At 55.8% G+C, this 15,262-nt stretch overlaps 1 protein-coding gene across 1 annotated transcript; it reads right to left on the bottom strand.

The window, feature by feature from the left end:
- Positions 1–158: 158 nt before the first annotated feature.
- SCRT2 (scratch family transcriptional repressor 2) lies at positions 159–14,218 on the bottom strand. Its single transcript, XM_047746101.1, has 2 exons — positions 13,945–14,218; positions 159–3,038 (listed from the first exon to the last, which is right to left on the bottom strand). Exons 1-2 carry the CDS (start codon positions 14,075–14,077, stop codon positions 2,245–2,247), a joined length of 927 nt encoding a protein of 308 aa, XP_047602057.1. The 5' UTR covers positions 14,078–14,218; the 3' UTR covers positions 159–2,244.
- Between the last annotated feature and the right edge of the window lie 1,044 nt (positions 14,219–15,262).

The raw sequence follows: 15,262 nt of genomic DNA, 5'->3' as shown, positions 1-15,262 counted from the left end.
GCAATCAACAAGATTAATAGAAAACAAACAAACAGGATTAATATGTTTAAAAAATGTAAAAAGGAAAAAAGAAAAAAAAATCCAGCTACCTCTCAGATGCCACCCCTGCCCACACTCCTCCCCAATGACAAGGTCTAGAGGCACTGGTGAGTGGCCAAAGTCCCTTTAATATCCCTGAATTGCGTTACAAGTAATACTGCTGGAGGTGAGGAAGGGACAGGGGTCTGGGGTGCGACATGGGGGAGGAGGAGGGAGGGGGAGCGCCAAGCGCTCATACAAAATATGGCCAAAAGGCTTAGCATGCATGGAAAATTATTGCTGTCGGAAGTTCCTATTTACAGGGTCAACACCCTCCGTAATTGCTTCTGCGACCCATCTCCCTTCCCCACATCCCTGCTGCCTCCCTTCCCCAGGTGGCCTGGAGCTTTGAGAAGCCCTAGAGAAGTGCCCCTGCTCCAGCGGCCCCTCCAGTCTCCACCCTCCTTTGTGGCTGAGGGGAGAGAGGGAAGGTAGGAGAGTCCAGGACTCCTGCCCCCAGAGCTGGGCGCCTAGTGATGGGGCAGAGGCGTGTGCTTAGTTAAAGCAGAGGGGGCCAGGGCCTGTGAGCGTGGAGGTGTGTGCTTCGGTCCTCGCCCGGGCATGCAAAAGCGCGGCGGGGGAGGTAGTGGCGGCCAACGTGGGGCGGCTGGCAGCCCCGGCCCCTCTGCCCGGGAGAGTTGCATAGACATGGCCGGGAGGGAGCGCTCCTCCCGGGAGGGAGCGGAGTGGGCCGGAGGCCCCAGTGGGGTCCGGGGCTCAGTCGGTCCCTGGAACCTGGGGTCCCTCAAGAAGAGGAATAAATAGGAAACGAATTGAGGAGGTTCCTCTCTGCGGTCTCCCTGGAGTGGGAGTGGAAGGCTCAGGAGGGCGGGGACCTGCCCCATGACTGGACCTCCTCATACAGCTCACCCCCCAAGTGTAGGGTCAGCAGGCTATCCCTCCCATTCTCATGCCCCCTTCCCCAGAGAGTTCAGGCTCTGATGAGGGTGAGGCTCCTCCCTCACTCCCCAGATAGGGTGTGTGTGTGTGTGGGGGGGGACAGCCTTCTATGGCCTTTGCTGTCCCTCTCCTTGCCTGGCTTCCTGACCTCCCAGTCCAGCTGGGGAAGCCAGACCATCCCTGGGTGAGGCCAAGAGATTAAATATAATAATAAATAGATAAATAATAAATAAATAAATAAATAACCGGAGAGGCCCAGCCAGACAGGGGGAAGGGCATTTGTGAGGTGCCCCAGACTCCCCCCCCCAACAAATAAGGAGGGGTACCTGTAGTCCTGGGGGTGGGGGAAAGTGCTCAGAGAATCTGGGGAGAGGGCAGCTGGAGGCTGGAAGCCCAGGGAGGGGCTGTCCTGGGGTGAGAGGAGGACTACATTAGGGGGCAGGGCCTGAACTGCCCCTCAAGTCTGCCCCAGGTCAGGTGAACTCAAAGGGGTGTGAGTTACTGGAGGGATGAAGGGGTCTGGAGAGAATAGGGGGTGGGAGTGGTTGAGAAGGCCCCAGGACTGAAGAGAGTGGGAAATACATGTGAGCGTAGTGTAGGGGGATGTGAATGACTGGACCTAAGGCCGGGTTACAGAGGGGATCAGGGACAGACTGGGGGACTCCAAAGAGGGATTCAGTCCCTAGATGGGCACACATACAGCAAGACTCAGCAGAGGCCGAAGGGGGGTCTGGGGTTGGAATGTGGCCTGGGAGCTGCAGGGCCTGTGTACCGCGTGGATGGGGAAACCAGGACAGAGTCAAAGGTAGGTTTGGGCTTTAGACTGGGGTTCCGATAGAGGAATAGTAGGAGAGACTCAGCTGAGAATCGAGAGGAAAGGTCTGAAAGTTGATAGGGGAGAGGTGCGGGGTCTGGGAGAGGGCGAACATTCCGGCTCTGGGGCCCGGGAGAGGTGCGGACCTTGTGCCTGAGTTGGGAGCCTTGAGGGCGGGTACAGGGGTGTCAAGGTCCGGGTCTGGGGATCGGAAAGGACGATGTGGTCATGTGGTCGGGGTGAGGGCGCGGGGGTGGGGGGGCGCGGGGAGCCAGTGCGGGATGTGAGTGGTGGGTCTGGGGGGCGGGAGAGGAAGGTTCTGGGCTGGGAGTGGGTATGGGGGGGTGGGGGAGGGTTGTTCCCCCCACCCTCCCAGGGGCGTGGGCAGGGAAACGCTGCTGGGGCGCTTAGAGGACGGAGATGGAGGTGGGGGCCCGAGGGCAGCGGGCGGCTCAGCTGGCGGCGCCGGCGGGGGGCGGCGGGGGCGGCTCGGCCCCCTTGACACAGGCGGCCTCGCAGTGCTTGTGGAGGTAGGACTTGAGCGCGAAGCTCTTGTCGCACTGGCGGCAGCGGTAGTGCTTGAAGGCCGAGTGCGTCTGCATGTGCGCGCGCAGGTTGGAGCGGTCGGCGAAGGCCTTGCCGCAGTGCGCGCAGCCGAACGGCTTCTCGCCCGTGTGCGAGCGCATGTGGCCCTGCAGCAGCCAGGGACGCGAGAAGGCCTTGCCGCAGACGCCGCACTTGTGGCGCAGGTTGTGCGTGAGCACGTGCATGGCCAGCGCGGGCATGGACACGTAGGCCTTGCCGCACGTCGGGCACTTGCGCGCCAGCTGGCTGTCCAGGCTGCGGTGCGTCTGCTTGTGGCGGCTCAGGTTCGACGACGTGGCGTACGTCTTGCCGCACTCGGCGCACGCGTGCCGGTGCCCGCCTCCCGCCGGCGCCCCCGCGCGCCCCGCGCGTCCCCCGGCGCTCCCGGCGTCCCCCGCGCCGCCCGCGTCCCCGCCGCCGCCCCCGCCGCGCCGCCGCCGCGAGCGCCCGTCGGAAATGAAGAAGGCGTCCATGGAGTAGCTGTCGGTCACGGCCGCCTCCCCGCGGAAGTAGCGCGCGGACAGGCTGGACTGCGGGCTCTCGGGGTCGCTGTACTCCTCCGACGCCGCCGGCGGGTAGGCGGGCTCGGCCGGCGCCAGCTCCAGGCCCGGCTTCTGGTCCGCATCGTAGCTGCTGGGGGGCAGGCAGTGCGGGGCATAACCTGCAGGGGAGGGAAGGGAGCGAGGACGAAGGTGAGGCGCCGCAGAGGGCCAGTCACTCCGCGCGCCCTCCCATCATGGCGTCCCCTTGCTCGCGCTTGGGAGACACTGGCTGCCGGTAAGACAGTGGTCCCCGCCGTGCACCTTCCCCCTGCCTGGGTTCAGATTCCTTCTCTATGGGCCACGATGGAAACAACCCCTGCACCACCCTCTCGGAGCACGGTGCTCCCACGGTTCTACTGGCTGTGCGCTCACTATTTTCTGAAGTGTTCACAACCACGCAGTGAAACTCTTACTGGTATTACACCCACTTTACAGATAAAGACAAAAAGAGTCTGTAAATTCGCAGCTAGTAAGTGATGGAGCCAAGATGCAGGCCTTAGCAGGTTGACACCAAAGGCCGTGCTGTCTTTATTCTAACAACATTCTGCTGTTTTGGTGCTTGCCATAACTTCTCTGAATCTGTTTTTTCATCTACAAAATGGAGCATATATTTGGACACTGCCTCACAGAGTCTTTGTGTTAAGTGATGAAAAGAAGTGTGTGTTAAGCGTGCACCAGGCTCTGCCTCTGGTTTATGTGTGTTAACTCATTCAACCCTTATTAGACCCTGCAAAGTTGGTATTGTTATCATCCCCATTTTCTGGGTAAGGAAATCAGGAAAGAGAGGGAGGGAGGGAGCACACAGCAATTGCTATATAAATGTTAGCTATTATAATTACACTTTTTGCTTGCTTCAAAAAGTGACTTCACTGAAGATTATTTAATTGTCTGCCTCTCCCACCCGACTATGAGCTTCCAAGGGCTGACTCTGTGTGCCCAGCATGTGCCCGGCTTAAAAAAGGTATGCAATAAGTAGAATGAATTAAATGAATTAAACATCTTGATAGACCCACCTCCCAGGGATGCTAGAGGATTTAAGAGGTCAAGTGTGGGGCATGTTATAGGTGGTCCAGGAAAGGGACTTCCTTGTCCTTGCTCCCAAGCCTGTTTTGCTCCCAGCTCCACTAGAAGCATTCTGGAGTCTCCCTGTGAGAATTCACCTCCCCCTCTTCCTCCCTCCTCTTCATAATCGGACCAGAAATCCTGTCTAATTGGGTTTGTGTGATTGGTGGGTAGACAGACTGAGGCTCTCCCAGGGGGTTCCACAGAGGCTTCCCAACTGCAGGGGCCACCTTGATTTGTCTCTCCCCTCAAGACCTAGCCTGGTACCTAGCACCCTCCCAAGGGGACCCTGGGGTCTGGGCTCCCAGGAGAATTTCTGGCAGATAGGCACAAACTTCTCAACCTGGCACCAAGGTTGTGTGTCCATTGTCTTTCGGTTCCAGGAGGACAGTGAAGGTTAGGCCCCTTTCTGAGGTTTCAAGCTGGGGAAAGCTGGGCAAAGTAGGACATTTGACCCTCTCCTTCTGACCTTGAGACCTGCTCTCCCCACATTTCACCTTCAACATCCCCAACTCAAGAAAGCAGGTGGAAGAGGACTTTGTAAGCTGGGAACTGGATTCAGAGCCTTCCTTCCTTGAAACATCCTGCCTCATTCAGCCTCTGTACCTTTTCCTCTCCTCTGGGATCTGGGATGGTAATAGAGTAAAGTCTGTGCAGACTGTCCCCCAACCCTGAAGACAAGGTTAGGCCCCTTATTTTTTTCTTCTTTCCTTTCAGATGTTGGCACAGGACCCGCTGCACACAGAAGTGGTTTGGGATTGTGGGGGTGGATGACTCAGTAGGGAGGGGCTCTGGTTGCAGAGAAGGCAGTGGTGCTGGCAGTTTTTTTAATTGGGGAGGGAAGGTTGCCCAGCCTCTCAGCACCCAACCCTCCTCCTGTCTGCCTTTGGTCTGGAGGTTCCCCCACCTCCCAGTCCAGGAATCAGGCTTCGCACTCATGCCCCAAAACATTCAGAGAGATTATTGTTTCAGACTAAGTTAAATACCTTAAGACACTCCCAGACCTCCTCTCTCCTATATTTCCACTGTAACGGGAATAATGATGACAATAGCTAATATTTACTGAGCACTTACTGCGTGCCGGACCCTGTGCTAAGCGCTTCACTCCCCTTGCTTGACCAAATGTCACAAAACCACCTCTGTGACACATAAATGGAAGCATGGACAGGTGATGGTACTTGTTCAAGGGATGGAGCCAGGATTGGGATCTACTGCCCTGCTCCCCTTGTTTTCCACACCCCCAGAGGTCCCCGAGGCAGGGGCTACAGCTGGGTGGTTCACCTCCTATCCCTGGTGCCCCATCTTGTGGGCACAACGTAAGTTATTTGTGAAATGGGTGATAAATGGTGATAAAGATTTGCCAGGCCAGCCTTACTCCCCAGCCCAGCAGGATCTGCTGCAAGCCATTCTGTCTGGCTGTTCTTGGGACAGCTTGATTCCCCGCAGAGATTCTGGGTGACCTTGAGCAAGTCATGCCCTTCTCTGTGCCTCAGGGGATAGATAGTACAGGATCCATTTGCAGGGGATCGCTGATCTTGTGACCAGCGCCTTGCATGTTCTGTTATGAAATAAGGATGGCATACTAGTTGAGAGCACCACCTTGGTACCAGGCTGCCTGAATGGAGTTCCAACTTTACGGTGCCCAGCTGTGTGACCTTAGACAAACTGCTTGACCTCTCTGTGCCTCTCTTGCCCCAGCTCTAAAATGGGGGATAATGTAAGCATGCATACAGTTGTAGTAAGGAGTCCATGAGTAAACAAACAGTGAGTGAAAAATGAAGAAATAATGATGAACATCTTAGAACACTTAACATGTCAGATGCTGTTTGAGGGCTTTATATGCACGAATGCATTCCATCCTCATGACTCCAGTTGGCACCATGTTACAGATCAGGAAATTTAGATACAAGGTAATTAAGTAACATGCCCAGCAAGTAACTTAGAGCCAGGATCCCACCCCAGTGCTGGGCACATTGCAAACCCCTGATCCATGTGTGCTGTTATTATTAGTAATAATAATAACCTTCCCAGCTGGGTTTCTGTGCTGCAGTTTTCTTGGCACCTGCCAAGACACATCTTGATGTTCTTCTCTGGGCCTCTGTTTCCTCAGGATGTGTAATTTTTACATCCTGTTCAGGGTGAGGAAACTTCTGGTGGGGTATTCGGAGGAGTTCAGTGAACCAGGCAAGTCCTCACCCAAATTGGGCTTCCTGCCCGTGGTGCCCTCTGGTGGCAGCCTGCAGCACTGCAGCACCGTACTCCTGTCGCTGGGGGGCTCTTTACATAGAAATAGGGGTTCCTCAAACAAAGGCTGGTCCTCTGCCTAGGGATGGATGCATAACTGGCTTCAGGCCGGGCATTGCAGGACAGACCTGATTCCCCGCATCTGTAGAGCTCAGCATGGGTTGTGGGGTGGGGTGGATTGGGGGTTCTATGAGAGTTTGCATGGTCACATTAGGACTAGGTGGTTCTAACTTGCTTTGTGACCTTGGCCAGGTTACTTAACTTCTCTGGATTTGGTCTGTATAGGAAGAAGGTTGACTGGTATGCTTTAAAGGCTCACTCTGCCCCATGGCTGAATAGATCCTCAGGGATGTCCATTTTCCTGTCCTCCACGAACACCCTCAACTCCCCCTCAACTCTACCTCATCCTCCTCAGATCAGCCTAGACTTCTCCCTGTCTATGTGACCTTGGCAAGTTATTTAACCTTTTTGTGCCACATATGTGTAAGGGAGCATATAATAGCATATAATAGCATTAAATGAGTTAATGCATATAAAGTGCTTAGTACAATGCTTGGCACACAATAGCCTCTCAAGCTGCTTTTATTATTGTCATCATTATCATCCCTGCATTTCTGGTGATATCCTTCTAATCTACCAGGAGTAGAAGGAGACACACACGGGTGTCTCAGGCTGCTCTGGGACCTTGGGCAAAGCACCTCACCTCTCTGGTCCTCAACCCTGGAGACCCCTTCAGGACACTCCTAAGTTGTGCTCTAACTGCATGGAACCCAGATGGGTTTTGGGTGCTTTCCTCTGCTCCACAGGTGACTGGAAATGGATGAGCTGCCTGTCCTCCACCTGACAGGGTGAGACAGGGCTCTCCTGTTTGGGTCACAATAGAGGCAGGAATGGCCAGGGACCCAGAGAGAAGACCAGGGACACAGTCATCCTGGCTCTTTTACCCATATCCTAGCTGTGTGACCTTGAGCAAGTCACACAGCCTCTCTGGGCTCAAATCCCCTATTTGAGGGATAGGGACCAGAGCCACCCCTGCCACTTGGAGGGACACTTTGGAGATACAGCAATATCACACACGTGTCACCTGAGAATGACTTTTGGTGTTCTCTGCCTACGAGTCTTAATACTTTAGATGGAAAGTCCAGAATTGATTAAAAAATTAAAAATCCTGCACTCAAAGGAGTGGTGGGAAGAGAATTTCATGGAGATTAAGGTGCTGGGTGCTCCACAGACACAGTCTCATCGGACTGGCCCCTTGGGGTGAGGGCAGGGGGCATCTTGAGTAAATACCACCACTGCTACCTACCACTGCTTCCCGTCAGCCTCCCCCTGTGCCAGGCAGTATGTTATGCCCAGAGGCATGGGGGCCCAGAGAGAGGAGAAGGTTTGCCCAAGGTCACTGGCAGAGGAGTTAGGCTTACAACCCTCCAGAGTCTGTGTTTTTTCCAAAATACCCCAACTGGATGGAGACTGCTGGTGGTGGGAAGTTTACAGTTGGTGTGGGAAAGGGGAGTGGATTTCTTCAGATAACATCACCTAGTTGGCCTGTGTCTGATGGGTTGATGAGGGGCTGGGGCTATGGAGAAGCTGCTTGGGAAAATGTTCCTGCCCCTCGTAAATTTTTGCAAATAAAAGTAGTACAAGTAGTGATTGACACTGAGTACTTACTGTATACAAGGTGCCCTGCTCAGTGCTTTGTGCACACTAGCTCCTGTCTGAGGGAACCTGATAGTCACTTCCTACAGTGCCCTGCGGAAGCTGAGGCCCAGAGAGGGGCCTTGACCCACCTCAGGTCACAAAGCAAGCTCTTTGGTCACAAGCTCTCGTAAGAGCTAGGCCAGCCTTTTGCCTCTTAGTCCTGGACTCCTTTTCCTAGTCTCTCCCAGATTCCTAGGGTCCCAAACTTCCTGCCGGGAATTTCCAGCCCCCATCCCACTTCCCTGCCTTGAGATGGGCAGAAAAAGAGAGGGGTCTGGTGGTGGGCCAGCTTTCCAGGTGGCCCGCTTTCCTGAGGAGGGCCCAGCCCTGCTCGGTGGTGGGAGCTGGAGGGGCTGCTGCACGGGTATATTTAGAGCTGCTGCTTGCTGTGCCAGGGCCTCGGGCCTCGAGAATCAGCTTCAGCCAGCTGAGCAGAAAGCCAGGTCTGTCAGCAGCAAAGCGGGATAAAAATAGTTTCTCCTGTCTGCTCACAGAGCTGGGCAAAGGGGCTGGTACCTCCCCCTCCCCTTATTATAGCATCTTTGTTAGCTGTTCCCTGGGCACTGGACCAGAAATGACACCCACCTTCTCCAAGGGCCTGGCAGCTGGTACACCTGCCCACTGGGGAGGGGTCCCTGAGTCCAGATGATCAGGGGACAGAATGAGGTCTGGCCCAACGTGACCACGGCTGTAGGGTGTGGGGCTGATGCCCACTGACCCAGGCCCAGGGAGTATCTAGAGGATTCCAGAGTCCCTCCCCACCTTCTCCCCTCCAGAAATCTCACATATTCTGTTTTTTCCTGACTGTGACCCAATTCCTGTGGCCCACAGGGAGGTCCACAGCTCTGCAGGAATCAATAGGAAAGATTTTTCAAGAGGTTGTGGAGATAGGAGTAGGTGGCTAAGGGTCTTGAATTGCCTAGCACTGGCTGGTGGAGCAGCCTCGTGCTCCCTTGGGGGAATCTCAGCAGGCCCTTGCACAATGCATGCAGGCTCTCCAAGCCTCCCACTTTCTGCCCTACCCTCTCTGCTCCAGAGAGGTGCAATCAGAGGGCCTATTCCAACCTCCCTTCCTACCAAAGGCTGGTAGCTAGAGACAGCTGGGAGGGAGGTCAGGGACTGTAGGGACCCCATCTCTCTCACTGTGCCTCCCAGAGGACCTCTAGGCTGTGAGTGTCCCTAGAATGTATAGATGAAGCGCTCAACAGGGAGATGTGACTAGGTCTACCATTTATGCCCTTGTGACCTCGTGCAATTGATGGGCCTCCCTGGCCTCATTTGCCTTTGTAGGTTGGAGATAGTTTTACACCCCCCACCCCGTGCTCACTGCCCTTTGCCCACAGCGTGTGGGGAGATTAGGGGGTACAGGGGGTCTTTGAGATATGTAAATTGCTTTGCTGACATAGGGACTTGATGTATTCTGCTCTCCCTCAGGAACCACAAACTGAGACTGTTTGAAGAGTGGATGCTCAGCTCCAGGCTTTCATGTCCCCTTTGTGACCCCAGGTTTTCAGGGAGGCTGTGGGCCTCAGATTCTATATCCCACATGGGCCCTGTTATTCCATACTCCCACTGACTAATTCTTAGGAAAGTCAAATTTCTGGATCCCTAGAAGGTCAGAGCTGAGAGCAAGTTCAACTGCTTGAGTTCATGAAAGGGAAACCGAGGCTGGAGTAGGGGAAGACTAGTCCGAGGCCACAGAGAAAACTAATAGTGGGTCTAAGACTTGAGCCTGGGAAGCCTCGAGAATGGACCTGGACATGACCTTGGATTGGAAATTCAACCTGGGGCTTAATCCTGGACCCTGAACCTGAGCATTGACCTGGACCTGATCTTAGACATTGAAACTTGAACTTGGACATGAATTTGTTCTGAATATTGGATAGGACCTATAACCTTGTACATTGACCTTGGACCTAGACCTTGGACTTAAGGTTGAACATGGATGTTAGGCTTGGATCTCAGATCTGGACCTGGACATTAGACTAGACATTGGACCTGGACTTTGAACCTGGACCTCTGACATGTCTCTAACCTGTATCATGGACCTAGACCAAGACTGAGATGCCAGGGAAGTGGTAGTTAAAGAAGAGCCAGATGGGCCTGCTGTGTGTCCTTGGGCACCTCCCCAGCCTTCTCTGGACTCCCTCTGCCAAAGGATTGGGGCAGCCCTTTTGCATCCCTGCTCTCAAGATGGACTTTCTGAGGTGTGGGGTGGATGTGTTGGGGATTTTCAGCCAGGCTTCCAGGCCTGGCCTGGAGCGACTCCCCGGCGCCATCAGAGGGAGTGAGAGGAAGTGGGTGCTGGTATAATGTGGTCAACTAGATAAGCCCATGGGCAAGAGTAGGAGTACTTCCCTGGCCTGCTGGGGAGGCTTAATGTAGCTGTGGAGGGCAGACAACTGTGTTATTGGATTGGCATTGATCCCTCATCTGCCTGGGTCAGATGCACTCTGAAGGAGTATGGAGGCAGGACTCGGCTGGGGATACAGAGAAAGGTGGACCGGGAGCCCGGCTGGAGTTCCGAGTTAGGGTGTGAGTGTGTGAGGGAGTGAATCTGTCTTCGGCTTGGGTCCGTGGAGACTACTGCTGTGCAGATAGATAAGCAGCAGCCCGCTCTGGGATGGCTCAGAGTGCCCAGCATCTCCCCAGGGTGGGGGCTCAGTGCCTGCAAAGCCGCGAGCTTGATGGAGTTGGAGGACGAGGGTGTGAGAGGGTTAGGGGGATGTGAGTTGGCATCTCACAAGACTGAATCTGTGTTCAGCATCACCCAGGGAAGAGGAGGGGCAGGGGAGGCTGCACCGAGGCAGAAAACAGTGGAGGAGCAAGAGGAGCAACAGTGGAGGAGCAAGAGGAGCGGGAGGGGGAGAAATGAGGCATTGTATTGGACAGGATGGTGGAATTAAATCTGGTCTCCCTTCTTTGGGGAGCTATGCAGAAAGGCCTGGAGATTTTTTCCATTTGGGAGGCTTCCCCTTCCCTATTTCGGGGTTCTTTGGGCTGGTGGGGGGCAGCCTGGAGCCCCAATGCACCTGCCGCACCCTTTACCCAGCCCTCAGAGGCTGAAAAGGGAGGGAGTAGGGAGGCAAAGAAGAGCATCCCTGTGTGTGTGTGTGTGTGTGTGTGTGTAGGAGGAGTCCTCCAGGAATCCTCAGCACTCCCAGGCATTCCCTGCACTGGGAGTACACCTCTTTTATTTGGGGCCCTGCATCTTCCATCAGTTAGGAGCCTGTGGTTCTTCTGACCTCCACATTCACAGGCCCCCTCCCACACCCCTCCCCAGCTTCCCCTCCCACAAGCTTCATCCTGACCCTGTGGCCGTTGCTGCAGGAATGGCTTGTAAGAGGATCTTTCTAATAACTGGAACTATCTCCAGCCCCAGGCCCTTCCCCCCTTCCCCCTCCCTTCCCCTCCCTCCCTCCCTCCATCTCCTCACCTCCCTCCCTCCTCTCTTTCTCCTTGTTTACCCAGCACACTTACACACGCTGGGAGAGAAAAAACGTCGGCTCAGCAATTTTTCACACTTCCCTCAAACGCTCAGCAAGGTTATTTCCGGCAGAGCGGAGACAACGGGCCACTAGCCGGCAGGCTCTCCGAGGAACCCCAGCACCCTGTCCACCCATGGAATGAGGGAGCCTTCACTGTCCAGTCTAGCCACACCCCAGGGATAGGAGAGGCCCTTAAAAACAGGATGAGGCGGACCCTGTGTTTCCCAGCCATACCCAGGCTTGAAGGGTCATCCCCGGTCTCTGGCACAGGCCCTTTACCTCAGGCACTGCCAAAGCAGCTAGGCCAGGGTGCCTGTCCTTGTTGTGGGGCATCCTGCAGAGAACGAAGCTAAGAAATACCTGGTCTCAGAAACTCTGCCACCCTCGGCCAGGCGTTGGATGGCGAACAGAATCCTACAGAGACCCTGACAATGGCCCCCTGCAGTCCATTAGACCCTCATCCAGGCATCTCCAGTGCCTCCTGTCTCACAGTTGACCTTCACAAAAGCTGAGCTTGTCAGAGTTGGAAGGATACTTAGTTCAGTATCCAAACTCTTTTGCTGCTGGGGAGACAGAGGACCAGAGAAGGGAAGACACTTGCCTAAGGTCACACAGTGAGTCAGAGACCTAGTCTCCCAGAGTTCCAGGCCAGATATCAGACTATCACGACAGCCTCAGGATTCTCTGGAGGCTAGGGAGCTGGTCTAGAGCCCTTTGGGGGAAAGGGCCAAAGACAGGGGAGGTTCTAGGGTGTCGAACCCGGTGGAACCCCCACAGGAACACCCTTGCTGATAGCTTTGCCCCAACTTTTGCCTTGACCCCACCATTCACTCAAGGGTTCCTTTCAAAGCTTTTTGAGACTGAATTCAAAGCAAGGCGCTCCTGTCACCCTCCTGAGGAATAGTTTGTGGTTTGGGCTGTGCAAGAGAAATTCTCTAAGCTTCTCTGGGTGTCCTCAACTGGCCTGGGGACAGGACCACTGGGGCTCCAGGGGGTGGGAGCCCGGGGCTTTGTGTCAGTCCCCCAAGGGATCCACATCCTCATCTTGCAGGCATTTCAGTTGCTACCCAGATCCTAGCACACGCACTCCCCAGCCCTGGCATGGTCCCAGGTCTACCCTCTGTTTTGCCAGCACTCATACAAGCCCAGCCATATCCCTGGGCCTCTATCCTTGACCCCAAGAGGCCCTGGGGTCAAGAAAAGAGGACAGTAGAATAAGGGGACATATAGGCAATGGAAAAAGGGGGTTGGTTCTCTGGGGGAGGCACAAGGCTGAGGAAGTATAGCTGTATCCCTGATCACTCCCTAATTTCTTTGACCTTGATGAGGTCACAGAGCCCTTTGCCCAGCGCTTTCTTGCTACCTGGCTTGATAGAGTGATGGAATGTGGGTGAAGTGCTTGGAAATCCCTAAGGTGAAAACTCCCACCCTCCTTGGCCCCTGCCTTCACCACCTCACCTACCCCCCCCCAGCCCTTTCTTCTCTTCTTTTTCTCCCCTCCCCTCTCCTCTCCTCCCTCACCCCTCTCCCCCACACACACCCAAAAGCTGATGCCACATGTGATGTCAGATTTCTTACTGCCAAAGGGATGCCTCTTTTCCAGACACCTGCCTGGTATGGGCCATGAGAAGAGAACCCTTTTGTGATCCCCTTGATGGGGGATGGGGTCTACACAGGCAGTCTCTGATTCTTCTCCACACCCTTCAGAGATCACCCCTCTCTGAGGCTGAATGACCTATCTTGTCCCTCAAACCCTTGTCCCTGCAGGAACTTGCTCTGAGAAGAGATGGAGTGTGCTGGGGGTGGGGGACTTACAAGGAACAGCAGGGCTGGCTCTGGAGGGGGTGGAGAAGCTGGAGTGGGAAAGGAGTTCAGCCCAGGGGATCAGGAGCCACTTGAGGGGAACACCTAGAAATCCCCTCTTTCTTGCAGCCCCAAGGACAGGCCCAGCCTTTGGCAGGCATGTGGCTGAGGGTAACAAAAGAGTTGCTGAGAGAGGGGGCCTGGGTACACTTGTCTGGCATCGCCAGGGGGAGCAGGCTTGAAGGGAAGGAGGGTGCCCCCAGCTACACCCAAGGAGCCAGCCCTATCTCCCCAGGGACTGGTAGTCCTGGCTTGCTTATCTTCCCCACCAGGGCAGTACACTCAGGCAGCCAGCCTCCTTCCCTCCACCAGGGAGAGAGGACCCTCAGACTGCCTTGTGCATTAGCCCCCCAGCATTAGCCCTTCGTGGGTGCCTCTCTCTCTTTCCATTCTCTCAACACCTCTCACTCCAGCCCCGTTCTAGGGCCACAACTTTCAAAGTCCGGGCTGGCGCGTGGCTGTGGGATGGATCGACCCTGCGACTTTCCCTTTGTAGGGACCTAGCCCCTGCCCCGCCCGCCCGGCCCTCGGGAAGCCCGGGAGGCGCACACAGCCAGGGAAATCTCCTCCCGGGGTTCCCTGCTGCGCGCACCCCTCCTCGTGGCCCGAGATGGGGAGGGCCCGAACTCCCCTCCCTCTCCTCCCCACCCCCCCGCCGGGTCCTACTCACCGTTGTCCCCGGGCGGCCCCCGGGCGCCAGGCAGCACGTAGGCGGTCTCCAAGGGGTGGTAGGTGGGGGCCGGCACCCCGCTGCACTGGAAGCCGTCCCCTTTGATCTTCTTTACCAAGAAGGAGCGCGGCATGGTGCGACTGGCGGGGGGCTCGGCGGGGGCACTTGCGTGGGGCCCCGGTGGGGGGAGGCGGCCAGCCGGGCGCGATTGGCTGTCTGCGCGGGGTTTCAGCACTGGACAGCTCCCAGCGGGCGGGCGGGCGGGCGGGCGGCAGCGCGGAGCCGGCACCGGTGGCGGCGGCCCCGGCTTTGGCTCGGGCTCCCGCTCGGGCTTGGCGGCGGCGGCGCGCAGACGGGCGATCGCTGGAGCTGTGCTCAGCACTCCGGCTGCCGGCTTTATATGGGACGCAGGCTGGAGGAGATCAGGTGGTCCCCTAGCAATGGAACTGTTCAGCGCTCTAATCCATCAAATGTCCCCCAGGACAATCGCTCCGCACACGTTCCCCTGAACCGGCAGCGGTGGGGGCAGGCCAGGCGCAGGGAGCAGCGGGCAGGCAGGAGGGGAGAAAGTGAGGGCGAGAAAGGCGCAGAGATATAGAGAGACGGAGAAAGAGGAGTGGGGGGGGGGAGGAGGGAGAGAGAGGGAGAGAGGAGATACACAGAGAAAGACAGAAAGAGGCATACAGAAAAAGAGACACACACACTGAAAGAGGTAGAAATAGAGACCGAGATAAGGACAAAAAGACACAAGAGAGAAACATAGGAAAACAGAGATGAAAAGAAGTAGCAACACACGCTCACACACCCATGGGAGAAAGAGAGAGATCCAGACACACAAAAAGAAAGCCCCTCAGGGATGCCAAGAAAGGGAAAGAAAAGTGTAAGATAGAGGGAGAAGCCGAGGGGAGAGGACAGAGAGTGGTCTGGTGGGGTTCAGGCACATGGGGACACAGGGAAGGGGATGCAAAGAAAAGAGTGTGAGCTCCCCAGCTGCGACCCTCCTGCCTCCAGTCCTCTCCCTTTCCCCCAATTCAGAAGTGGCCAGTGTAGACACTCAGTTTTAACTAGAGGGAGTCGTCACCCCTACCCCAGCTTGACCTCCCACTGAAGCGCCCTATTGGGTTTGGGGTTCAACTTTCTTCTCCCAGAACTGGTGGGGGCAGCAAGTCCCCCATGCGGATGCCGGCCCCGCTCATTCGGTCCTGTTCCGGTGCCTAGCTCAGGCAGGCGCTGCAAGAGGAAGTGAAAATCGTCCAGTAATTAATTTCCCTGCTGCCGGGGGGTGGTGGTTTTGACACATCCGAGGCTGTGTCTTTCC

This window comes from Lutra lutra, chromosome 9, assembly GCF_902655055.1.
Source record: "Lutra lutra chromosome 9, mLutLut1.2, whole genome shotgun sequence".
In the NCBI taxonomy this organism is placed as follows: domain Eukaryota; kingdom Metazoa; phylum Chordata; class Mammalia; order Carnivora; family Mustelidae; genus Lutra; species Lutra lutra.
Note: the sequence above shows the minus strand (reverse complement) of the source record. Positions and strands in the feature narration are given on the sequence as shown.